General features: G+C 40.2%; 1 protein-coding gene across 3 annotated transcripts; it reads left to right on the top strand.

Moving 5' to 3' along the window:
• The first annotated feature begins 1,210 nt into the window (after positions 1-1,210).
• tead3a (TEA domain family member 3 a) lies at positions 1,211-21,301 on the top strand. Of its 3 annotated transcripts, none has more exons than XM_030423870.1 (13): positions 1,211-1,450; positions 7,364-7,605; positions 14,792-14,856; positions 15,070-15,132; positions 16,752-16,763; positions 17,179-17,289; positions 17,391-17,434; positions 17,540-17,601; positions 17,693-17,826; positions 17,909-18,079; positions 18,986-19,126; positions 19,261-19,413; positions 19,500-21,301. In XM_030423870.1, exons 2-13 carry the CDS (start codon positions 7,458-7,460, stop codon positions 19,611-19,613), a joined length of 1,218 nt encoding a protein of 405 aa, XP_030279730.1. In that variant the 5' UTR covers positions 1,211-1,450; positions 7,364-7,457; the 3' UTR covers positions 19,614-21,301. The 3 variants fall into 3 exon arrangements, with proteins under 3 accessions (XP_030279730.1, XP_030279732.1, XP_030279731.1); XM_030423871.1 differs by lacking the exon at positions 1,211-1,450 and adding an exon at positions 2,086-2,104; XM_030423872.1 differs by lacking the exon at positions 16,752-16,763 and having other exon boundaries at positions 1,212-1,450.
• Positions 21,302-27,827: the final 6,526 nt, after the last annotated feature.

The following is a 27,827-nucleotide window of genomic DNA, read 5'->3' as shown; positions in this document are numbered from 1 at the left end:
TACTGTTGTACTCTGTGTATATGTGGCGGACTCCGCCACCTTTCTAGCTTCAAACTGTTCTGGGACCTAATTTTCCTCTGAAAACCACTTGTTTATTCAGGTATTGAAGAAAAAAAATTCATGAGTTTGTATTATTGCCTCATTATTATTGTTAATATTGAAACTCTGAGTTTGAATGTCTTCTCCGACACTACATAGTGCCCCTTTAAGTACTGTACTTGACTACAGTTTTGAGGTTCTTGTACTTTCCTTGAGTATTTCCATTTTCAGCGAGTTTAATGGCCTTAATGGCCTGCATTTGTTTAATAACTTTAGTTACAAGTTACTTTGCAGATTACATGCTGCATCAGAGCTGAGGTAGGGCTTTTTTGTATCAGATTCTGACAATCAGAAAAATACTAATTATTTGATTTGTTTAACTTCCAGGCCCATATCAGTCAGCCCACAGCATGCAGTACACACATAAATGTAAATATACGTGTAATGCACACTACTCAAACTGCATATCTGAAATTTTTATTTTGTGCTTTGTGAAGATTTTTGGTCCCCTCAAAAATAATCCGACACATTACAATTGCATACCAATGCATATATGTACCCATATCTCAATATCCCTACCTCATTTTGAATAGTGTACATTTTACTTGCACTTTTGATACTTATGTGCATGTATGTTTATATTCTGTCCATGTGTGTGTTGCTGTTGATTCTATATTTTTATTTTGTCACTTAGTTTGTTGATTTCTATTCTACATTTGTATTGTGTTATTTAGTATTTTGATGTCTATTCTAGATTTCTATTGTTCATTTTTTTATTATATCTTTCAACGATTTTAAGTCTTGTTTGATCTTTTGCGTCTGTGTGAAAACTTGGCAATTAAAAAAAAACGATTCTAACTGTGATTTGGTGGAAGTTAATTACTTTTGATTTAATATCAGATAAGACTTTCTCGAGTGGGCTACTATTTGTCAGTGCGACTTTCGCTTTTAGGAAAGTTATATTTTAACTTTAAATCTTTTTCTTAACACAAGTATTACTTTTGGCCGCACTAAAAGTTGATTATTGGCACATGATGTCTTCCAAACACAGCAGGCCTATCTTTCCTATATGTTCCCAGCAGCAGCACCACCACCTCTCCCTGCCCCTGCTCTCTCCCTCCGGACCAGCCTGATGTCGTGGGAGGAGTTTGCGTTTTTGTCGGGACCCACAAAAACTTTTGCGTGTGCGCGTGTGTTTTCGACGCCACGCCTCTGCTCTGTGCGTTTTCCTCCGCGCGTTGATATCATACCAAGCTCATACTTGGCATTCCGCCTTTTTTTCTGTCAAACACGCTCGTTTTTCTTAGCCGAGGAAAGACACGATATCTTCGAAGCAAAAGCTACTCTGGTCGCCGGAGTATCCGGAGAGGAGTGAGCGGCTGTAACAGCAGTGCAGGAAAGCCATTGTGAGGTGAGTGCGCTCTCTGATACTTCTTTGTTGTGTGCTGCAACTTTCGTGCCGCAGCAGCTGCTTCGCTTCGTGTGCGCTTGAAGTTTTGGGATATTTGACATATTTCGCATTTTCCCGCTGCCGCTTTGCTGATTCAGAGCCTCCCGTGTTCGGCGGGGAGCTCCTGTGTTATCCGTTCGCTACTCTTGTGCTGTATTTTGCTCCGACTTTTCAGGCGTCCCCCGGACTTAGTGTGGAGTTTGTTGAGGTATTATTAGCCCCGCAAGCTAACAAAACTAGCATGCCAACTCGAGCGTGTTATCACCGGATTGTCGGTGCTACATCCGCTGAAATGTAGAAAATACCCCTCTTCGTACACTTTTAAGTTGTTGGGCAGGGTTTAAACAACTTCTAACTCACTTAGATACAAGTTTTGTCCAACTTTGGATCAAAGGCGGATTTTGCTAACTCACAGTTAGCTAAACGGCTCCCAACCGTTGGACGTGATTTCATTTTCCCCTCTCCAATGCTATCAGATGGGACTCGTTTCTTCTTATTGTGAAAGTGCCGCCAACATGTGTGACTGGTCTTACTGGTTCAACAGAAGCCAAGAGGACAAATGAAACCTTTGTTACAACTCCGGCACAACTGTCCCGACTGACTTAACAATCTGGTGTAAGATGTTACCTTTATGTGCTTAAAGCCTGATCTACAAGTGGTGCTAACAGTCAGCTACATGGAAAACCTGTGTACTGTGATGAAATCTGGTGGAGCAGAAGGCAGTCAGTAATGTGCATGTGTCTTGTCAGTGTTTGCTGAGCTCATAGCTTTATTTAGCCCAATGCTCTACTGGCTCCTCACGCCACTAAACACTTGACCTTTTGGCCACTGGGAGCTATATTGAAACTGGCATATGCCTTCAGTGCACAAATGTCCTAACTTTGCATCACCTCTATTCAAATTTATAAAGCTGCAGCTGTGGTGCATCAGCTGCACGATTTCCGAAGCAGTAACCTGGTCGTTCTATATGTTACATTTTATCACATTCCAGTACCACAGATGAGTTACAAAGTCTATATTTATGAAGTTGACAATGTTTATTTTTTGTAAAAGTTTTCCGAGAGATATTGCCACTTGACATACTTCTGTAATAGCAAAGATGATGTCTGAAAATACTTGGTCACCCATACAAATATTACTTGTACTGAATTATCAAAAACATTACTGGCAATAAATGTACTTAAGTATCAATATTACAAGCAACCTATACATATGGTTGAATATTATATCCAGTACTCAGCATTTTTCTGACATACAGAATCTGTTTTTTGTTAATGTGATTGCTGGGGGAAAAAAAAAATTTAAAAAATACACTACTTTGGCTGTGATGCAGCCTGTAATCAGCAACGTGAGTAAATGTACTTAGTAACATTCATTACCGATAGTTAGTCGTCTGCATTATATTACATTTTGTGTTTAATATCCACTCCAATATAAAGATGCATCCACCGTCTTACAGCCACTTCTTTCACACTATAAGTGTATGGGGAAAAGTCTTTTTGCACCCCAGTGCATCGGGGATGTTGTAATTACATGGTTTGGCCACTGCAAAAGTTGTCTCAAAAGCCTGCTGCTCTTCCTGGAGGGTTGTGGTAGCAACTAAATTACTATCAGTAATGTATATTATTTGGCATTGTGAAGTGATTAAATCAAAGTTAACACTTCCTTTTTGTTGACAATAGCTTTATCTCCTTTTTGTTTGGCATCCTCCAGACCCAACAGCAGTTTGTTTACCACAGACTGAAATGTGTGTTTATGCCATGTATTTACTATACCCTGTGTATAAAAGAATATTAGCAGATAATGGAACTTTACTACTCCCCTAATGTCGGTTTTGGCATTGGCCCCAAAAATATTTCAATCCCATTGTTCCAGGTTGGTGAAATGATCAAGTATTGTAGGAAAAATAGTCAATGTTTGACAAAACAAGAAAATATAAATCATGGTGACCCCTCAGGGTTACTTCACAATGGGAAGCACTGTTACATGGTAGAGCCCGACCAATATATTGGCGGGCTAATATTAGCCCATCACATACATATTGGTATCATGTATATGGTGTCTGATATGCCTCAATATGAAAACTTTGAGATTCTGCAGATTTTCAATGCAGAACAATAAACTACTTACTTTACAATAGAGTTGTTCTGATTACAATACCAGTATTTGAAATACCTCTGATACTGCCAAAAATGCAGGTATCCGCGAGTACGCAAGTCCTTGCATCGATTCTTCTTCCCTGCTCTAAAAGCCAACACAGGAAGTTGCGCTGTGCTGGCCCTAGGAACTGCTGTTTTCGGAGTGGCAAAGAAAAAGTTGTTTTCCAGCACGTTACATTAAGCATAGCTAACTGAGAAGTAGCTGCTTTCTGTCTCTAAATTATGCGGTAGAGGAGTCAGATGGAGCTGGCAACATGTCAGCCATTTGACGATAATTTACTCGAGATAACCCCATTAGCACAACAGCAACATTTTCAGTATGCAAGGTGGTATTTTTGAGGGGTGGTACGAGCGTTGCCAATTTTAACACCAGCAACCGTATAAAGTATTTGAGGACACATCACATGACTGTTTTCCCCAAACTTTATGAGAGTGAGGGAGCACATTTCATGTAGCCTGAAAGACTGACATTCGGCTCTCCGACGTGTGCCCCATGTCTTTTCTGACTCTGCACACCAAGTGGACACAGAATCACGAGTTCCCTGAGTAATATAAAGGGAATAATTATTTGTTATTACTGTTGCACTCGGTTTTGACTGACTGTCAAAAAAGAAAATAGAAGAGTGTTGTATGGCAATCATTCTCTGCACGGTTTTACCAGCAATGATGGCAGTTATATTACATCCATACAGGGTTAGAAGTATAAATAGCTTTTAAAAGGAAAAAAAAACATCTTACTTTTTTAACGAGCACTGGTATCGGATTGGTAATTGGTATTGGCTGATACCCAAAGCCAATGTATATCAAGCTAAGATAAGATACAGTTAATATAATTTAAAGGATATTGTTTTTAAAGTGATTTAAGGTGATAAAATGAAGAAAAAAAAAGTTTTTTTTGTTTTGTTTTGGCTTTTGAGCTGTTGATAATGCCAAGGGGATGTCTCCAGGACCTCAAACAGAACACCACGGATAATCCGATCCAGTCAGTACAAACAAACCTTTTAGGCTCTGCTCTTTCTTACTATCTCACCAGGACCAGTCTGATCTCTATAGCAACAGCGCAGTGATTGAAACCTCTGCAGAGTGTGTCCAATAAGCCCACCACAGCAGGAAAAGCTCTGTGACCACACTGATCTTCTGTGGTTCTCCTGTGGCAGGGACCATGTTAGCCACACTCTGGAAAACATTACACACCAGGCAGCATTCATGTTGCATATGTGCGCCTGTGTTTGAGGAGACTTGGAGCATCCTCAACAATAACAAAAGAATGTGTAATTTCCTCATGTGGCCCATGCAGACAAAGTTGCAGGCTTCTGGAAAGTTCACATGGCTCAAGTAATGCCTTTTTAAACTAGCTTCTCTTGAACAATTGAGCAAGGAAAATGACTAACCATGGTCAATCCGTCCTCTGTCATCTTCCATCTAATGGTGTAACCTTTTAAAGGATAAAATGACTGGTGGTGTCTCGATTGACCTTGGCCAGTGTCTTTTTGAATTCACAAGCTCTTAATGTTTTGCCATCTTTTGTCAGGTCATTAACCTTGAATGTGAGGGCTATTAATACCACCTGTATCTAAGGAGGCTGTAAACAACTTTAGAAGAATCTGATCTTGCTCTTGGTGAAGTGTGGAGACACTTGGAGTCCAAGACATCTGTCACTGTTCTCGGCAGCCGCAGAGTTAATCCTGGTTCTTGTGTATCCGTCACAATGTGTGTGATGTAGATCAGTAAAGTACAGGGACACTATTTTGATTTTCTTGACCATCCTGACACTAGGCCTCATTTTTAAAAGTTTTTATATTATTTTTGTGAACAAATACAAATAAGAACCTAATAATTTTATTAAAGTACCCTATTGTTTTGTTTGCATATTGTATATTTGCCCTTACACTTTGATTGTATTTGTACTTACCGCTGCTATGATGACCTAATTTCCCCTTGGGGATAACTAAAAGCTATCTTATCTATCTTTAATATTATATTGTTACAGAGTTTTATACAACATTTTTGAGTGGCCATCACCACTAATTGTGTAATAGTTAGGCTCTCTTTTATCCCACTATCCAAAACCCAGACACATATGGGGTATAAAATAGCCAGTTATCATTTGCGATATTTCTAAAGCTGGAAACAAATACTGTTCGATGCTGTTCAATAAGGGATATTGTGAAAACTATATATAAATGAATATCTAACATTGGCCAAAGCCCATGAATTGTTGATGAACTGGTATTGTTAACAAAAGCTAACAGTCTGTAATCTGTCCAGAACCGGTTTTCAGACTGGAACGCAGTCAAGTCAGGTGTGACATCATTCCTACCTCCAACTACCAACTTCCAGGTCAAATGGAAAGCACTTTTAGACTCAGACACCTTAGAGGTAGACACTAATGCTCCTGGCTCAAATACTTTGCCTTGATTTTATTCCTTGTACTTTTAAATGGAACCACTTTTCATAACTTGTTCACATGTATGGTTTATGCTGATTGATCATTAAGAGTTGCTTTAGCATCCTCCTCGGTTCTGTGCTGCTCAGAGCCTGATTCTCTCGACAGTCATAGAAGCCTAAATGAAAAACATATTTTGAAAGATTTCCATTTAGATAAGAGTTTCAGATTGAGAACAGGCTGACTGGATTGAATCCAATTTGGGATTTTAATGTGGATCACAAGGAAAAGGTGTTTTCTTTCCATAGTCAGATGGAGCGTTTTCATACGTTTTCTTTGTTATCAAATTTAAGAAGGATTTCCAAGCTGCTTTTGTTGTGGGTAGTGGCATGTGGTGGTGATTTCCAGCTGTTGGTGGTTTTAAGATACAGAACATTTCTCTGACCACAAAAATGTCTTTTGTTTATTGTTACCTGTACATACACTTAAGGGTTTGTATATGCTGCTTTAATCAACGATTTAAAGCTGCACTGTTTTCCAAACATCTAGGAGGCAGCAGGATTAATTTCATTAAACCTTGCTGATTGCATTGCCCTTTTGTCTCAATTCATCAGCTATCAAAACAAATACTACTCGCTACTCTGACAATGTGATATATATTTAGTGTAATGTTTTTTTTAATGTAGAAGAAAACCATCCTGAAACCCGGGTCAGTACAAGCATTGTCAATTGCACTGTTTTTGTCTTTGTTGACGCTCCCTTTACCCGAATAATTATGGTTTTATTTATTATTTATAGAAAAGTAATAGTAAACAATCAAAAGAATTATGACATGGTATGACATGGCTTCGGTATAAGAGATGATGCATGATTCCCCATCTGTCGCTCTAGACATGAGCAGCCCTGTCCTGATTTTCATTGGATTTGGTAAAGTTTACACTTTAGATGGCATTGCATTTGCCAAAGGCATTGGTTAGTACTTTCCCTTAAAGCTTTTCTCCCTTAAAAGTGAAAACATCCTGTTTGAAATTACAAACATATCAGCTTACTTTAGCTTAGTAACATAACAAGATTCAGCTCCCAGCCACAGTTGTTATTCAAGCCGTCAAACTGGTGGTCCCCAGCTAAATGAGAGGGTTGCTTGTCAACCTCTGTGTGAGGGAGGCATTGTTATAAAAATGTGTTCCTTTTAGAATTAAATCAGACTTTGTTATTATAATTTTAAACTGCATATACTAAGTAAGAATGGAAAGTTTAATCGGCATAACAATAAGACAGCAATCCTTAGCAAACAATGAATTCTAAGAATTTTGTCCTAATGTGTTACAGGTGTGTTGTGGCTGGAGCCGTCATCATTGCGTCGGAGTGGAGTTGCCGTGGCAGCCCCGACGGGGCGCAGGAGGATGTTGGTGATGATGAACCAATGGCAGACGGGGCAGACCGTGGATTGGATGGTGACCCCGAGGGAGTATGGAGTCCTGACATTGAGCAGAGCTTTCAGGAAGCTCTGGCCATCTACCCCCCGTGCGGCAGGAGGAAGATCATACTTTCAGACGAGGGGAAGATGTATGGTGAGGAACTGCAAATGTCTGTTTTAACATAATGAATTATATTAGCGGTGGGATTGATTTGATCCTCCAACTGTATCGGGTTCCTATCCTGATGTAATTGATTCATTGGGTTTTGGACTGATATGACATGCCGAACTAGATACCATAGTCTGGTGTTTTTAAGTCCCACTGGTGCTAACACCAGTGGAGGTGGTAGCCAAGGAACACTATGCAATGTAAACTCTGTATTTGGGCAACTATAGGGCCCTATAAAATCTGTTTAATTTTTTCCCAAATTAATTTTTTTCCGTTTAAATTTTTGGGTATTCTGTTTTTCCCGTTTTAATTTTTGGGAATCCCGGTTTTTTTTACCTTATACTGTTATATTCCACCAAAAACTGTGTTTTTAATGTAAATGACTAAAATGTACACAAATTGAATAGAAATTAACTTAAATTTATTGAGGTGACAACAACATATTTCCTCAATACTGATGTCAGTCTCTGCACATATAGCCACAAAATCTTCAACAAACTCTTTTCTTGAGTCTGATGACTTGAATGTAGCAGCAGTAATGCACGTCTGTAGGGACGTGGCCTTGCAAGTGTTATTATTATACTTTACTTGTTTCTCACATGACTTTTGGACAGTACGTGGTCAAGGCTCCCAGGTATGCACCAACTGAGACATTTTTTTTGTAATCCTACTGACAAACTAACCAACAGACAAATGGACACGAGTGAAATGGGCCTGGGCAGATATTGGATACAATCCAGTATTGCAATATTTGCCATCATTTGAGGTGTTGTGGCAGCTGAAGTGACACACTTTGATGTTCGACAAGGTAGCAATGATTCCAGGATGGCGGAGGTTACCACAGGTTAATTGGACTGATGTAGCAGGAATATTTCAAGTTAAAAATGGGAGGAAAAGGAGTGATAAGGGATTTGACAGAGGCTATATGTCATTTGTTGTGATATTTGGGTGTAACAATATCATGATAACATTTTTGGGATATTGCTCAAGCCAAGTGAAAAAAATGTCTTTGGTGGGCGGGCAGGTGGTCGAGTGGTTAGAGCGCATGCCATAAACGCAGCCGACCCCGGTTCGATTCAGGCCGGAGGTCCTTTGCTGCATGTCACATCCCCCCCCCTCTCCCATATTTCCTATCTGTCTACTGCTTAATAAAGGTGTCTATGCCATAAAAAATCTTTGAAAAAAAAAAAATAATAATAATGATAAAAAAAAAATGTCTTTGGTGAAGGTGATAATAAGTCATCTAAAGCAAGAAAAAATCCAAACTGGCAAAAAAAAATCCCGTATCTCATCAGATTAGACTCTCTGGCAGACGTAACTTTTACAGAATGAATTAAACTGAAACTTTATTGCCCGTATGGTTTGGTCTTCCAATGAAGAGCTACAACGGCCCAAAAAAGTCAGTGGGTTATTGATCGTTCTTGTTAAGACCTGTGAGTTTGTGTCCAGGTGATCTGCTTGAAGGTATTTTGGGAGAGGGCTCCTTAGCTTTGAGGTCAAAGGGCAGCTAGCACTGACAGGGTCAAAGAACCGAGCAGGTTAATATTTCAGGTCAAGTTAGGGTTAACCTATGATGAAGTTTCTTGGTTGCTCATTCCCTTTTGCAGTAATTACTCAAAGACTGGTTCATTTTGGTCTATGGCACTACATATAAGCAGTGTCGTAGTTTTTTTTTTTTTTTTTTTATTATTATACATCTGTGCTGGCAACAGCCATGACCAGGAGCATTATGTTTTCAGGCTGTCCATCTTGTGAAAGCAACATCTCAGGAATGCCTTTTTTGGAATCTGATTACATCTGGTACAAATGTCCGTTTGGACTCAAGGATGAGTTGATTAAACTTTGGCTGTGAGAAGTCACTGTGAACTCACAAAACACATTTTTGGCCATGACTCAAAAAGTCGGTCGCTTAATATCATAACATTTACACAGATCAGATTCTGAATTGGTGACACTAGTCTTACCTGCACACATCCAAACTGGTTATTGTATCGATCTTCAGTTCTGTCGCATTGAAGATGGGTGTGAAGCATCCACGTTTTAAAATTTGTTGTTCATTTCCAGCATCATCCATATTTGAAGCATTATCTGTTGTCATGGCTTTGACTTTCTCCTCTATCAGAATCAGCTTAATTGGACAAGCATCTGAACACACACAAGTAATTTGACTCTGTTTTTTTTTATTTTCTCAATGAACTGAAACACAAATAGACATACAGCAGTAGTCAACCACAAGCTTGTTGGTTTTCCTGGTATTGAGTTTCAAGTGAGTGTTGTTGCACTATGTGATGAAGCTCTATGTCAGCTCACTCTGATCCTCAGTAAAAAGTGTCACAAAGAGACAAAAGCAAGGTTGTTTCTAGGGCTGAACGATATGGACAAAATTTCATATCTCGATATTCTCACCAGATATCGATACGATACGATATGACTACGAATTCGATGAAAACCACGCATTTTTCAGAAAAATTAAGAGATTATGTCAAGCCATATACAAATGGTTGATAGAGAAGTCTTTACCAAATAATCACAAACTCACTACAGAGACAAATATATATGAAGTAACAACAGTAGAGGGAGGGAGAAGATCAAACGAACTATGTGCATTTTTACAAGATGAACGATGACATCCTAACCTGGAGAGAAAGAGTGAGAGTGAAGATCGAGACTCAGCAGCTTCAGGTTATCGCGGTAAAGTACCAGTGGAATCTAGAAAGACTATGAAGTCATAGAATTAACGGATCAAAACAGAGTAAATTGCAGCTATACAGTCTCAAATCCGCAGAGCGAGCGGCCGCAGCGTACGCTCCTGCTGCCCCAGCCAGCCCCCCACACACACACCGGCCTGCCACCTGTGCAGCCGCTCGGGAGGGCAGAGAGCCCGGCGCTGCTGCAGAGGAGCAGTGGATTGCGATGACTCTGAGCAGCAGGAGAATTACAATATAATATATTTCTCGCCTTTCCTCTGATGATCTGAATAAGTCGCTAAATTTGTCGCTAGTCGCTTTTAAGAAATAAAGTCGCTAAGAGGGTCTGAAAAGTCGCTAAACTAGCTAGAAAGTCGCCAAGTTGGCAACACTAGTATGTAGTGTGTGTGTGCGTCTCAGTCTCCGTCTCCCTCACTCCCGCCCTCGTATGTTTGTCATTGGTAGGCTTCAGCTGTCGATCCAAAGCAAGCATGAAATAAGGTTTGTGATTGGCTGGCCTTAGCGTTGCATTCAAGGGCAATCGTAAAAACGATGTTTGTTGTAACTGCCAGAGCTGTACATGCAGGGCGAGCAGGGGGTAATCTATATCGTTTATATCGTTGCTTTTTCGATATGAATATCTTGAATGTTCATATCTAGATATAGATACGATAACGATATATCGTTCAGCCCTAGTTGTTTCTGGATATTATTCACAGGCATCATGCATGTCAATATGTGTAGTGAAATTAAGTCGTCACTACATACATGTATATTACATGGGTCTCCACTGACATGGATCTAAACTGGTAGTGAGGTGATAATTCTAGTTAGGATCTGTCCAGGATGCCGCCTGTGAGTAGAGCTTTGATGTCTTTTTCTACCTTCTTGAAGACCTTGGCTAGCATTTAACATTCCAAGCTTTTTGGCTGAGGGTTTGCACTCCCGCTCGCAGCAGCCTGTGTTATGTGTGTATATGTGTGAATGTGTGTTGTGAGGGTGAAGGGGATATGTGATCCCCTGTGACAGAAAGGGAAAGTTTGTTTCAACATTGCGGCCTTTCCTCCTTTTGTGGAAGTGTGGGCTCACTGTGTTGACCACCCCCCACTTCCTTCTCAATAAACAAGGATAGTCCCACTGCTACACACATTCACGCATTAGAAAGCTACACTGATGCTTTGGACATGCTCTCTTGTTTTGATACCAGCCTGGAGGACACCACCCACAAACTTTTGAGTCACTTCCTCTCAATGCTGTGATAAACTTAAATATGTCTGAATTGCTGTACTCTATGAATGTACTTCTCATCTTGTATGTACCGACAAATATGTGGCTGCTTTTATTTACATTTTAGCAGTTTAGAAGATGTTGCAGACATGTTACTCTGTCCTAGACAGCAGTGTGTCTTTTAGAGTTTAATTCTCAAACACGAGTTCAGCTGATTAAATTTGCGCAGCTTTTCTGTATTACATTTCATGTCCATGTGGATATCGTGGCCAAACAATCAAACATTTTAGTTTCACTTAACTAGATCAGACATGCTCAGTAAATTGAATAGCTTAGTGCAACTGACAAGGAAAAGATGAAATTTAAACTAATGTAAGAATTTTATAAAAATGCAAAATCCGCTTACCTCAGTGCTTGTGAGTATGTTTCTCCTGCTAAACTAGGCCAGATGTAAATGAGCTCCGGTCCCTGTGCTGTTTTTGCTCTGTCATATGTTACTACCATGATGTCATCCTGTGTAATGGGGGGCCAAGCATGTATTCCCAAATAGGGATGATGACAGACATCACTTGCTCTTGCACTCCAGGGGCAACACCGATGAAACTATGGCTTCTTGCAAAACAGACATTATATTGACGTTTTCTGCAATATTAATTATATCATATGAAAAAATACAGGACTTTTGGAAATAAAAATTATAGAATTATTGGGGAGATTTCAAAGAGTACTGCATGTTATCAAACAACCAATGTAGGCCATGTTGTCTTTGATAAACTGATTGCAAGTGACTCAAAAACCACAAACCAAAATGTATTCAAGAACCTTGAATCTGAGCTGGCCTGGCTCTTTTAAAAAAAAAAGACTTCTTTTGTAGATAAGTCATGGGAAATAAGAGTTGCAGGTTTTACTTTCTGTATGTAACTTTTGCAAAGTAATACCATGTTTCCTAACACCTTTTCCAGTGTGCCTCCTGTCTCAGAGTGTAAATCACTCATATTTCACTAAATAAAACTGGAGTTGGTTTGGAAGCAAAAACACTTGGCTTTAGTGGAGTAGTGGTAGGCTGCAGGAAAGTGTCCTGTTTTGGGAACTGGAGCAGACTGCTGGGTCTGAGTCAGCCTCTGCAGTGGATTTTGGGGAATTCTGGTAACTCCACAGAGATGCAGAGATGTGACTCAGCCTGATGTGACCCAAGTCCCTACAGCATCACACCACTTCCCAGAAAGAAGCATGGTGGTGATGATGATGTTAGTACATGTGTTTATGTGATTAAATGACTATAGCCGTGGAATGAGTTTGTAAGGCTTCATTTGGTCACCTTTATCTTTAGCCGCCCTGTTATTTTGACATCTGCAGCAGAGTGAATAGTGAGTTGCTCACCAGTTACGATTAGAGACAAGCAGATCATCAGGTGTGGTTTGGAGCTGGGGGAGGCTGCAAGAGAAAGAGCTGAACATGCAGTCTGTAGCGACCACATTTTGATGACATCTCCACTTTTTCCCTCCATTCCCACTACTTGTGTATCTGCTTTGGAGCCCTGCCATCGAGCCAGGCCAGATCTGACTTGAAAACACGCTGTCCTTAATGAGAGTATCATACAGCCTAAGAAATTGAAAGCTTGACAGTCTGTGTAATTGTGTGCACGTGGGAATGTAGTGGACTCATAAGAGCCACACCATCTCGTCCTATATACACTAAAAGAGCAGTCAATTAATTTTGCTAGCTTCATTTCAAATGCATTCTCTTCTTGTCCTTCATACCAAAGCTTGACCAGTGCATTCATTACAACCTAAATATAAATTTGACCAGTTCACATCCTCGATGTCACTGTGACCCCCTTGGCTGACAAACATGAAGAACTCATGGTTTTGCGAGGCGTGTTTATGATTCTGAGGAGATTTATGTTGTAAGATACAAACTGAAATAGACACTGACTGGTTTGGAAGCTTAGCTTAAAGCGAAACTCTTGCCAAAATGCAACCTCTGCCTTTTTTGTGAATGTACCCAAGTCAAACCTTTGTGTAAAAGCATAATTACGACAGAAGAGGCACTTTTAAGATTTACCGTATTTTTAGTTTTCGGGTCAAACTCATTTTCAATGGGAGTTCTACGGGCACTTTTGTAATGGCGTCAAAATCGCTATTTTCAAAACACAAAGAAGGTTCGCACAACATGAAACTTTGCTCAAAGTATCACCAGGGTCTCTTCACATGAACACAAGCATTGAGAACATTGTTTGTGTTCGCAGAGTTTATTGAAAAGAGAGTTTTTAAACAACTCTAGTTAGCAGTTGCTTGTTCCACTAGCCACTGTCCTGCCAGTGAGAAGTGTCGATTTCTGAATGCGATGTAACCTGGAGGAGAGTTAAGGTGGAACGCTACTGTTTTCCGGCAACAACTATCCACGCGATATCTCATGTGACTTTGTGAACCGTGACAACAAATTTGTCATCAAAATAAGAGCTTTACATTGCACTCCATTGGAGTTTAGAAGTGGATTCTTAGCGGGGGGCTTTTAATTTGAAAGTAGCAACCGTTCTTAGCTTGCCGACACAACAACAAGCTAACACAACCAAACGGCCACAGAGACCGAGGAGACGCTAGCATCTCTTGGATCTCAGCGACTGTCCAGTTGCTCATCTTGATATCCGCCGATGAAATGATGAACTGACTGCTGTGATCAGCTGTTTCTTGGTTTTAAAACTCCCTGGCTGTGGGTCGCACAACAGTGCAGGTCATTGACTTGGCTTGGCTTGGTGCCCTGTCTAAAAACGGCTAGGTTTCAATGCACATTTTTACAGTATATATACACCATGTACCAGCAAGTTTTGTGTGTAACTGAAGTGTTATAATGGCAGAAAATGTTTTGTCCGCTGAAGTCATGGATGCTTTTGAAGATGGCATCCTATGAAAATAGCTCAGCGGGCATATGCATCAGAAAAACCTCAGTAGACATTCTCGTGCTTCCATGTGTTTTGGGCTTAAAGTGCTGGCTGACTTCCTGTTGGCTTCCAGCATACATAAATGGGATTTAAAAATGTATTCATAAAGCCCCCTTTAAATTACACTGTTTTTGGACCAGATTAATCAAATTCTGATGACATAGTCATTTTTTGAGTTGTGATGCTCCATAAAGTGTATTTGTTGGTTTACATTCGTCCCTTTTCCAATGATGATCCTTTCACAACCCAGCTCTGTTCCTGGGGATTTGGTTTAAGTACTGACTTTTGATTTTATCTGTTCCTCTCTCAATTCTAGGTCGAAATGAGCTGATAGCTCGCTATATCAAGCTACGTACAGGGAAGACACGCACACGCAAACAGGTAAGCTCAGGTGTTTTGAAACCTTCAGTATTTCCATGTGCTTACTGTACAGTGTGTTTAAGATGGAGCTTACCTTCCCCTGATTCATTTTTATTTTGCTGTAATTTGCCCATTCACCTTGTTTGAATGATTATTATTGCGCCATGGTTATTAAAAATGTTAAATCACCCTGTGAATGTGTGTTTTTTCATGGGGCTAACCCTGGCTCCTTAGGTGTCTAGTCACATTCAGGTTCTGGCACGTAAGAGGGTACGAGAATACCAGAGCAGCATCAAGGTGGGTGCACAGCGAATCAACTCTCCCTTCCCTCTGTAGTCATATCCCCCCTTCTCTTTCCTTTTTCCTTCCATCCTCTTTCCTTCATCCTGTCCTTCGTCAGGTCTCTAGTCACCTGCAAGTCTTGGCCAAGAGAAAGTCGCGTGAGATTCAGACTAAGCTCAAGGTACATTCGCTAACTGACTTTACCATGCTAGCTGCTTCGCGCTGCATGTAGCCCGAATCCAACTTGACCCATTGAATCACCATAGATGTCTTTGTCTGAGCTAATGGCAGATTTAACGCTTCTTTTTTGCGCTCTAAGTGTTCGTAAGGGAGGAGGCTACATAAATACATGCATTGGGGGTTCTGTCATAGTTTACATGCACTCCCTCAAAAATAAAACTATGTGATGGGGGGCTGTGGAGCCTGCAAGAACTCAGCCATTTTCTGATAAAGCATGGCAAATTGTTGTAGTGTTAGTGAGATAGTGTGAATGACTGTGAGTTCATGGACTGGCCAGCTTAGGCTCTGCAAAATGTTTAATTTATTTGCTTTCTGTCCATATTTGATGTTGTCTGGGCAGCTTGGTGTAAACACAAGATGTTTTGATGTATCATTAGATGTGTGAAGGAAGATTTTGTTATGCATGGCAGTAAAATTGATAAGTTTACTTAGTAAGGTTTGGGCTTCAGGCAGATAATTGCATGAGATGCAATGTGTTTGTTGACCTAAGCATGTGCATGGCTGGAGTAATTTACACGAATGCTTACATACACACAGACTTGCAGGGAGTATTTAAAGGTCCAGTGTGTTGGATTTAGTGGCACTTAGCGATGTAGTTGCAGATTGCAACCAACTGAACACCCTTCGTCTTACCCTCATCTACACGAACATGGTGCACTCTGCGGAAGAAGACCTGCTCCTTCTGTAGATATTCATATATTTTGTGGGGAAGACTCTGGGGAAGTTAATGGGGAAATAATGCTAGCTAATACTTCAGTGCTCGTTGGATCTAATATAAGAAACAAAGGATCATAGTAACTGATGCACCAGCAGCACTTTCAAGGTATTCATCGAAGAAAATTGCTAACCTGTCTTTTTTCTCTCTTCTGCTCTCTATTTTTAAAACAAAGGTAAAGGAAAATCTTCTTTATCAATAACTATCAAAGGCAAACTCCATGTAGAAAGATGGGGCGGTTAGTAGCAGTGGCACTGCAGCAGCAACACTGAGCCTCCTAAATCCTACATTCTGGACATTTTAAAGTGCTCATATGATGATTTTTGGTTTTCTCTTTCACATCACGTCTGATCTTTATGTTCTCTCCTATGTATGTTTTCTGTGTATGCAGTTTTCTTGTGGTTTTACCATGTCCTGTGTAACTTGTTCAGATAAGGAGCAGTTTATTTCCTGGTATAAACATTAGAACGCGGCTTTAAGACAGCACAGATTTATAGAATGTAGCTTGTCCCAACAATGCAGTAGACTTTTTTTTTTTCTTTAAAGCTTAAAGTGAGGATGTTTGTCAAGGTAGGTTTGAGGTGTAGTCATTTCAGTGTTTCCTTCAATGTTTAACAGTGAATCTTTGACCTACTTTTAATGTACTCAAGTAATCAATGATGTGTCTCCTTTGCCATAGGCCATGAACTTGGTAAGTTTTGGTTATACAACTACAGATTTCTGCTTCAGGCTTTGTGCTTTGTGGTTGGCATCACGTTACTTGATAGTCCACAATGTCGTTCTCCTGCCAGACTCAAAAATCCTGCTCATTACTTTTTGTTTTTAGTGGCTTTAGTTAAATTCTGGTGATGGCTCCAGTTAGCTCTCTTAGCCTGTTAGCATTCTGCGCCTCCTGCTTTGGCATCCCCCTGTATTTGCTTTGCACTCTGTCCTTTCTTCCCTCATAGTAACTGCATCATGCTGAAGTATTGTAATATGTTGGCTGGCTCGCTGTTTTAACTGGCCTTGGAGGTTGGCTGACTCTGGGAAGTTAACATCAATTTTGCTTGATTTTATTTTTAAGATTGTGTGCTATCATTGTGTATTACTGTGTCTTTCTTATTCAGGACCAGGTATCCAAAGACAAGGCACTGCAGACAGTAGCCAACCTCTCATCTGCTCAGATTGTGTCTGCCAGTGTGATGAAACCACAGACTCCGTTCCCTCCACCAGTCAGAGTGAGACACAAAAACACAGACACATCTGTTCTTTTCTACCCTTGGGGTAAAAGTCTGAGTAATACTATCTGCTCTGTTTCCCATTCTTTTCCTTTGTTTAGTTTTGGCCCGGCCCTATGCCAGGACAGCCTGGACATTCTCAGGAGTAAGCATCACTTGCAATTTGTTTGTTAAAAGTCTTATGTCTTATGTCTTATGCTTAAGCTGGTACCATTGCTCATTTTTGGGTTCCTACTCCTTCTTTTTTCAGCATCAAGCCCTTTGCACAACCACCATACACTACACTATCAGCCCCTGTCCCTGCTCCAATTGGTAAGTGTCAACACAAGCTCACTGATTAGAGTAATTTGCATTGATTTTTGCAATGTTAATTGTGTGTTTTCGTGGTTTAAATGTGTGGCAGGTTATGAACCCCTGCCTCCCCATCGCCCTGCTGCTATAGCAGCTCCTGTATGGCAAGACAGAACCATCGCCTCAGCAAAACTACGGCTACTGGAGTACTCTGCTTTTCTGGAGACACAGAGAGACAGAGAGACGGTACAGACATTTATAGAATATAATGTTTGCCAAAAAACAAATCTTTCCTGTCTTTCTTATCACTTCTCCTTCCTTCCAACAGTATAAACACCTTTTTGTACACATTGGCCCATCAAACCCGGGCTACAATGACCCCGTGTTGGAGTCCATAGACGTGAGGCAGATTTACGACAAGTTCTCTGAGAAGAAAGGAGGCCTGAAGGAGCTGTATGAAAAAGGGCCACACAACGCATTCTTCCTCGTCAAGTTCTGGGTCAGTACACAACACAAGAGTTTCTACTGATAGTTTCTCAGTAACTGTGGATTTGGAGAGGCATGTTGCAGAACAGGACGTAAGTTGTTATCTCAAATGTGTGTTTCTTTTTATATTGGATTATATTACAGTCAGCGCAGTAGATGGTTGATGTCAGTCTTGTGCATCACAAAGGTCCTCTTACAGTCGGAGGTTATAACTTCCTTCACCACACGGGGGAAGCAAGGCAAATGTGATGCTGGAGCAAGGGTTTAGTTGCTTGTTAAACAGTAGTTTATCAACAGGGGGCATCGAAATACATTTGAAATAAGAGAATAACAATTTTTCAAATTGTTTTAAAAAAGAAAGAAAACTAGAGGCCAAAAAAGGAAATGATTTACAGATTAAAATAATACATATTTAAAGAATAAAAATGAGCAAGCAAAGGAAAAGTTGCAGTTAAAAAGAAGTTATGAATTAATTATTTGAAAGCCGCAGTAAATTTGCTCATTGTTTTTTTTTTTTAGGCAGACTTCAGGTATTCAGATAGCTTGTTCCAAATGTGAGGAGCAAAGAAAATGCCTTCTATATAAGTAATGAGATTTTATTATTTTAAATCTGACCCCATGCCTGCACCAGACGAACTAGATGGAGACCCATTTGTAGAAAAACGGATCCATCGCACTAGTAGATGTCATAAACTCCACAGGGGACATTTTTAAATGCATTACATAAAGAATGTAAAGTCACAGGAAGATGATGAAATTCAGCATGAAGAGCCACAGTTATATCTTTGACTTAGACATGTGCAGGAGCGACGCACATCAGAGATGAGTATTTGTGCCTTTGCCGTTGACGTCCTCTGATTTCCTCTCATCTCCCGCTTTCCACACCTGCTCACTGTTCATCCTGTTATGCGTGTTTCAGGCGGATCTGAGCAGCGACATTGAGGAGGGTTCAGGTGTGTTCTATGGTGTTAGCAGCCAGTACAGTGGAACAGAAAACATCACCATCAGTGTCTCGACAAAGGTCTGCTCCTTTGGCAAACAGGTGGTAGAGAAAGTTGAGGTGAGAAGATGAACCCCCCCCCCCCCCCCCCCCTTGTTTGTTTGTTTTTTTGTTGTTGTTTTTTTTCTAAAAAGAGTCAGCCCAGAATAACGTGATGTAATTGTGACGTGGGTGTTTGGATTTTCCCTATTCAGACTGAATATGCACATATGGAAGGAGGAAAGTATGTGTTTCGCATCCATCGTTCGCCCATGTGTGAATATATGATCAACTTCATCCACAAACTCAAACATCTGCCAGAGAAGTACATGATGAACAGTGTACTGGAGAACTTCACCATCCTACAGGTGTGTGTGTCTGTGCACATCTTGTATCTCTGTTTGTTCCTACATTTTACTGTAAAATCCTGACCATAGTGTCTTGTCCTCTCTAGGTGGTGTCCAACAGAGAAACTCAGGAGACTCTGCTGTGCATCGCTTTTGTGTTTGAAGTGTCTACAAGTGAACACGGAGCACAGTACCATGTTTATCGACTAGTTAATGACTAGCAGCACCCTGCGTGCATGCAGAGACTCTCCAGACTTTTTTGATACATACAGCATAAACACTATTTCCAGCTCAAACACTCAGAATCGCCACTCCTAAACACACCTTTTCCCTTAACAGACCAACAGTCACACTGTCATCACACCTGTTATTTAACGTTTATGCATTTCCGTCAAACTATGCACACATTTCCACAACAAACAATGATTTAAACACTCAAGTGAAATGTATTTTCATAGATTTTTATACAAATGTGGTGTCATTCTTGGCATAATCATCAATGTGTGTTAAGATGTTATTAAGTCTCACCTGTTGAAACTGATTGTGCACATCACTCAGTGTCGAGCTCCAAATATATCAGGCTTCTCATTTTAATTTGAACTTAATCAAACTGACAAACACGAGACACCAGTAGACAGGTGATATTCGTATGTAATATGAATCATATGATTACTTATTGCCATTTCTGGGGAATTGCATTTACGTCACAGGTGTGACTGATATGAGACGAGTTTGAATATAGGTTTGCAAACAAATCATTTAATCAGTGTTAATGTAATTCTGCCACAATGACTATTTTTTTTCTACAGTTTGTAGTATCTCTGTAAGGTAGGAGCTAAATGAGCCGTCGCTAAGTGTGAAATCACGATCTCCAGTTACTTTATTCAAAACGCTAACAGAAAGAGTGTGCCTCTTCTCAGAATGTAACGCACTACATGTAAAGACGTTAAAACCGTATTTATATTTGACAGAAACGTGTCAAAGCATAAAGTGAGACATCGTTTTAGGTGCATTTGCTGTTCAAAGGTTTTCCAGTGGTGAGGAGGGAAAGATCTTTCCATCAGCGCTCAAGGAGGTGTTTCAAGTTTGGCTCACATGTCTTTGGAAACAAAGTAGTTCACACAACCAGTTTCAGATTCAGTTCACACTTTGGTGTGAAGGAACAATCTTTACTGTTTATTGACACAGTACTGTTTTTACGTAGACTGTGTGGGCTTCCTGCAGTATTTCTACCTCCACGTGAGTTGGGATAAGAATGTGCTTTGGCTCATAAAGCCTTAACCTGAGGAGCACTGATGTATAGGATGTGTGCACTACACTTGTTAATGGTACTGTTTATAAGCCAAAACAAGGTAAAAAGACTTGTTTTTTTGTAAAGATGAGCTTTCTCTTTTGTATTTTACCAGCACGGTTAGAAGTGTTACTCTAAGCATTATACAGTATATGATGGGTGTTTTGGTTGTATTGTTTTTGATGTATGGTACAGACCACACTAAGGTCACCCACAGTGCACTGGGGTAGATTTTTGCGTGATAACACTAGCAAATTATTCATCTTACACTTGCTTTTTTTTTCTCTCGTTCTATGTAATGTTTTTGGTTTCTGGTACACGTGGATACCAGCATGTTTTATTTTTTTTTATAGTAAATGTTATTCGACTGTATCACCCCCTATCATGGCAGGATTAACTTTAACCATGCGGAAGGTGACAAAGATTTGTAAGAGCCGACTGGTTCAGTTTTAAATAACCAGGTTGACTGTGTGGTCAGCCAAAATGTTTATTCTTTTATTTTTTCCTGTCTGTGTACTCAGTTGGCTGTGCCTCATCACTCCTTTGGTCAAGTATGCTCAGTGAATTGAATCTGTGCCTTTTATGCTGTACCAATAAAATTACATGGTGTTTGCAGAATTATTATTATTAAAGTCTCCATAATAACACTTAGGCCCAATCTCAGTGTTCACAGACAGACTTGGAGGCGCATTCCCGCCAAGTCAACGAGGGTTCAGGACTGTCCCACTTTCAAATCGTCCAGTGCATGATGGATCCCTCGCAGACATTTTGAGCCCTTTATGACTACTCTCTGTAAGAGTTTGCCTGAGGGAATTACCCACAGTTCATTGCTTTGTAATGTTAAACAAGGAGGTTACCAAGGGAAGCCCGAAAACGCTTTAAAAGACACTTCAGATCATCAGATGATGACATTCGCATACACAAAGCATATAAATCACTACCAAAGATTTCACACTTCCGGAGTCTCTTCCTAAATCATTCCGTTTACTAAATGACATGAAAACATAGTAACCTTTTTAAAGATCTTTGAATACTTTTTTCTATGAAAACTCTGATTTATATTTGTTTTGATTATATATTTTTATGATTTTGATCATTTGTTTATAAAAATGTCCATAATTAGTCCAATAGTGTTAAAGGAGTACTAAGACAGACCAGCAGAAAGTGGAGGCAATTTATAAAATTACATGCAGCTTCCTCTGAACCTACAAAAGGCTTTGTGCTACTTCGCTCATATAGTAATACTCTCCAAGACCTGTAAACACATCATTATTATCATCATTTCTGATCCAAACCCCAGATTTAATTTAGGCAAAGCCTTTGTAACTGGTCCATTCAGTGGTCAGCTGTCCCACAAAAATGTCACAACCACTTGGACAATTATATTTTTTATATCTCAGATTAATGTTTAAGATTAAGAATAAAAACAAAACCTCATCCATCTCATAATGATGTCTTATTTAGGAGGTCGCAATCAACATAAAAACATACACTCATGAGACTCATGCTTGTAAGAAAACTATTCCATAAATACATCAAACTAGTTCAAAGCTGCATTAAATAGTGATGATGCTTCATAGATTGCAATTGTCATTCTTGCCTGCTAGGTGGTGCTGTCACCTTACTTTAAAAGAAGTCAATAGAGAACAGGTAAGGGATAGATAGATTGATAGTTAGATAGATAGATAACTTTATTAATGCCAGAGGGGCAAATAGGTTATCATAGCAGCAGGTATATTCAAGTACAAATACAATCAAAATACAGGGGCAAACAGAGAAACAATAAAGTACTTTATACAATTTTAAAAAACAATAACATACTTATACTATACTATACTTACGCCAATATAAAATAAATAAAATCCTGAGGTATCGAGGTGTAAAGGTAAGTGGAACATAATGTGCAAGAGGATAAGGTTGAGTGTTAACAGTGATAGTAATTTTAACCTTTTGGAGTGAGCGTTATGAAGTCTGATGGCACCAGGTTGGAATGATTTCCTGTGCTGTTCCTTGAGGCTAGTCTAGTTGGTTAATCTATTGCTGAAGCTGCTCTTCCCAGAGGAAACGAAAATTGGAAAAGAGATCTCAGTAGTGTCTCATTCATTTCTCCTAGACAACTATGAGATCTATGTGAGACCAAAGTGAGGCTGTGGCTGATTTCTCCTGTTTCTCAATTGCTTCTCCTGAGAAACAGGTGCAGAAAATCTCAACTTGGGCTCCCTGTAAGTTTCAAAGGAGATCTCATCAAGCTCTCAATGAAGTTTCAGAATGTCTCCCCACTGCTGGAAAGGAGCAAGGTTTAAGCGGTAAAGTCTCAAGTCTCACCTATTGCTCCTATGGAATTTTAGGAGAAACAAATGAGAAATGTTTGAGACCAAAAAAAGACTACAACGAGACTGAAATGAGAACTCTCATTGAGCTCCTTTACTGCTCCATAGCCATAAAGGAGCAAGCTTTGAGCAGTAACATTTTCCTCTGGGTTAAGCTTGTCCAGAGTTCTGTGGAGGGGGTGAGAGGCACTGTCCATGATTGCCAGCAGTTTTGCCATCATCCTGTCCTCTGCCAGCTCCTCCAGGGCAACAAGCTGAGAGCCAACAACAGACCCTGCCTTCTTGATGAGTCTGTTCAGTCTGTTGGCGTCCTTTGCACTGATGCCCTCACCCAAAGCGAAGTCTGGTGTGATAAAGCACTGGCATGTGAAGACTTTATTTTCTCTTCATACTTATTGTTCTCGCCCAGTCAGTGTGTCCTGTTTATCTTGTCACACACACACACACACACACACACACACACACACACACATACCTGTTGTTCCTGTCACATTTATGTAACCTCACTGGTAGTACATTCACATCAAGTTCACATACGTTTGCACTGATCTTGGTTTGTATAATCAGTCAAAGAAAAAGACACTTAATGTGACACCCTAAATTAGATTCTTAATCATCTGTTCGGTGCTTTGGAAAATGTTACTAACACTAAAAGTTCATTGACGTACAAATAAAAAAAAAGGTATAGGCTGAAAAACATCTGTAGTACTACGTTCACAACATCATACTGCACTGCTTCTGTAGGGCAAAGTTTGACTAATTATTAACAACAAGGCTTCTGCTATCTTGTCAGTCTGACAGCATCACATGTGACATGTCCTGATATAAACTTAAGATTCCAACACACACCGCATTTTTTTGCCTCCACTGCGCTATGAGTGTGGGTGTGCACCAACCTTAGAATTGGCTTGCCAAGGAAACAAAGGTTGCCAACATATGCAATGTATACATACAAGTGATTTTTATTGCAGTGTGACTTCAGTCTGTCTGGTAACCAGTTTTATAACCTTTTGTTCAGGTTTTCAGTATGGAAAGAAATATCTATTTTTACCTTCAACAGCAGAAAATGATATAAGTGACACTTGTCGTTATGCAGATGTCAAAACTGTAACACTGAAAGGGTTACAAAAAGTAGGTGATATGTGGGGGACTCCATCCCCTTTGTTAGCAAAATGACCAAAACTGCACACCTGCTTTTTAACCAAGTGCCAATGGCGTTCCCCCTCCCCTCGTCTAGAGTCTTATTTTCTATGTGTGTGTGCAATAGCTTGATTGGGGATGATGTGATGGAACCATGTCTCTGTAAAGATGTGGGCACAACAATCTGTGATTCCCCATCGCTGAATTAGCTTGAGTCTTACCACTATACATGGCTGTGTGTTGGTTGGTGGTGTGGCGGCAGGGGGTTGATCCTATTGGATCACCCTCCCTGTTAAATATTAACAAATCGCCGGCTGATTGCAAACAGCCTGTACATGTTCACTTCCACAATCAAACTTGTTGTTGTTGTTTTTGGCACACATTAATCAGTGTTATCTGTCTGCAAAGACTCATCTCACCAGACCATTCCGCCAGAACTAATGGTAATGAGCAGTGAAACATACACAAAGCCAAAGGCAGGGTGTGGTATGTACCACGTACGCCTGCCAGCATCACAGCAGTACAAAAATATAGCCAGCATAGTTAACAGGTTGCTCATGTGCATCTCGCTCGAATCTAAAGTATTGAGCCGTGGATGAACAGTGATTAAAGTTTCACAATTCTCGTCAATCTGGCTTTAAAACTACACGCAATCCATCTTTTTTTCATTCTGGACTTCAGCCATCAGATCTAATCGAACAATGCTGCTTTGTCTTGAGCCCATAATCTCACCTGCTTGAATTAATTCACGCTATCAGGCGATCAAACAAATGCCTGACACACGTTCCTTTATCTATAGATAAAAAAAAAATATGGTAGATATATGTAAACCAATTAGGGCTGACTTTATCTGCAGCCACAAACACAAAGACACAGCAGAGGTACATTGCACACATTCGTTTATGAACTTGGCAGTATTGAGACAAAGGGTGTGGTGGGAAAATATCACCTGCAGAAACGTAGCCAAAACAATCCGGTTATGCAGAGAGCATGTGCATAAGCATCGTATAATCTTGTTTTTTCATCTCTCTGTTCTCACCGTCTTTCCTTCTCTTCGTCCATCTTTGACCGTCTCATTCTGACTCTTCCCTGCTTGTCTGCTCTCTCATCAGGATGACTTACACTTGCTCATGCCCTGACCTGTCTCAACTCTGTCGAACACAGTCCGCCCATGATACAAAAAAGCAGTCCAGCCTAATCTAACCCAGAGGCTGCTCAGAATTTCGACTATACCTTACACAGGTTTGTCAAAATGTAAGCCGTTTTCTAAAACTGCTGACCTGACTGAGGCATGCTGAACAATCTGAGGTTAATACCATGATGATCTACTTCCGTGTCTTTTCTGTGCCTTTCTTTACTTTTGCATGAAAAACGTTCAGAGAGGAAATGTAAACAGTTCTGATAATTAGATCAACACAACCACAAACATATCTTTCTATTTTTGTCACAGATTAATACTTGTTTGGGTTGGAGTTGTTGGGAATCCATAATGTTTTAATTGTACACAACTTACTTATCACAAGGGCATCACCAGTCATGACACATGCACATGGTGAGGAGGTCAGTAATAATGGATTCAAGGGGAGATAAATAGTTACTTCTTATAGGTTTCTTGTGTATCACGTAACATACTCTGCTTGCAACACATTAAATCAGAAGTGCATTCAGCTGATACCTCAGATTTGACTCTGGAGGTCAGCAGAGATATGTGTCACATAAACCTCATTTAAAACTACACGTTTTCATAAAACAGTAAGTACTGATGAACCATCATAACACAGAAAGTGTCTCAGGAACATGCTGCTGTTTACTGATATTGAATCCATGATGCACTTCATACAGTGACGTATTAACACTTGGCCCTGAAGAAACTATGGTAATTTAAATACAATTTAATAACTTCAATTTTTATGGACTTTCCAGTTCATGTCAAGGTTACAGATATATTTCAGTGTGTAGTAAAATACTGCAACATACTTTGCAGTAGAAGAATTAAAACAAAATTGTCAATAGTGGAATAAAATAGTGTTTCCTGTTGAAATGTGGTGAAGCACAAGTATAAAGTTGAACAAAATGTCAACTCAAGTTAAATAACGAGTACCTTGAATGTGTACTCTGTAAACATACTTAGCCTACACTCCACCAGCGCTCCCTCCAGCTGAGGGCCTCAGGGACGAGGTTATATTTCTACCTGTTATATCTAGGTCACTGTCTGTCTTCTGTTGCCAGATTAGTGCGAAGCTTTCCAGCCCAAGAACTGCTCACAATCCCCCCAAACATGATCTGTAATAAACAATATAAATGAAGTCATAACCAGTCACATCAGTATTGTGGTTCATCACATCACATCACAACAATTCAAGTGTTCAAAGGTGTGCTGAAAAACAGTTAGATGGCGACATCATACAATGGAACAATAAAAGTATTTTCTATTTCTGCCATCTGCCATAGAAAATATGAAAAAAACAATCAGCCTACTTCAACATAATATTACAAACTATAGCCTAATTAGATGATGGTCTAATTAGCCTAAACTGCCCACTCATAATCGTCTCTGCTGTCACCTTAATGGGAAGAATGGAGACATCAGTGTAGCAATGTCTGACTCCAACCTAGACAATGTCAGTCTCACATAGCAGACAATTGGCTCATCGTTTTGGACATAAATTGTTAATTTATCGAATAAAGTTTTGGTCACATCAATCCTACTCAAACATGCTTTGGAGTCCCGCAGTGTCACATGCAGTTGGTAAAACACTTAATTAAAAACATGATATTTTATCTATGAGGTGTTATTATCTATCTAGTTCCATTAGGACCATTAGGAGGTTCTTGCAGAGGACAGGTGGTCCACGGACCACGCTTCGCTAAAAGGCTGCTTTATCTGGATCCACACCAAAAAATAAATAAATAAATAACAGGGTCTTTTCTGGGCAGAGGCCCATCCTTCATTCAGGGGCGGTTCTGGGGGGCAACAGGGGCCAGTGCCCCCGTAACTCTGAGTCTGGACCCCCCTGTGGCCCTCCTGACAGGGAGTCTGCATTAATAATACAATGACAGATTTCTTGCAATGATTTTGTTCTGAAGGGAAAGGCAGAAATAAAGTGTCTCAGCAGTTTACTACCCAATCAAAATTGCTGAAATTGTAAACACCGCTTTGTCTGAATGAGGGATTTGTCCTTTTTTCCGGGTTGTATGTGCCCCCTTACAAAAAAGCCGGCCCCAACCTGGCCCCCCTATTAAAACTGGTCTAGAACCGCCACTGCCTCCATTCAAGTTTTGTGGAGATCTGTTTAGTAGTTTTCGTGAAATCACACCAACAAACCAGCAAACAACCGGACACGGGTGAAAACACAACCTCCTTGGCGGCTGCAGTAAAAACTAATATCAGAGTTGTGCTGGGTCACTGGATGTGCTCCCAAAACCAATGGAAAGAAACTGCCGAATGCGTTCTAAATATAATGTCTTTTGTGGTGTATTTAAAACCCGCCCAACTCATGGTAAACCAGCCTGAATTCTGTCCGCCTGGCCGAACCCATTTTACCTGCACAATGAGACCCGAAACTGTCCATACTGGCGGCAAAACCGCCAAATCTGGCAACTCAGTTATAAACTGCAGCTGTCTTCCTCGGCCCCTCCCTCCACTCCGCACCTGCATGTGGACTCTCCCCAGT

This window comes from Sparus aurata, chromosome 7 (genome assembly GCF_900880675.1).
Source record: "Sparus aurata chromosome 7, fSpaAur1.1, whole genome shotgun sequence".
Taxonomy (NCBI): domain Eukaryota; kingdom Metazoa; phylum Chordata; class Actinopteri; order Spariformes; family Sparidae; genus Sparus; species Sparus aurata.
This window is presented reverse-complemented; position numbering and strand designations above follow the sequence as displayed.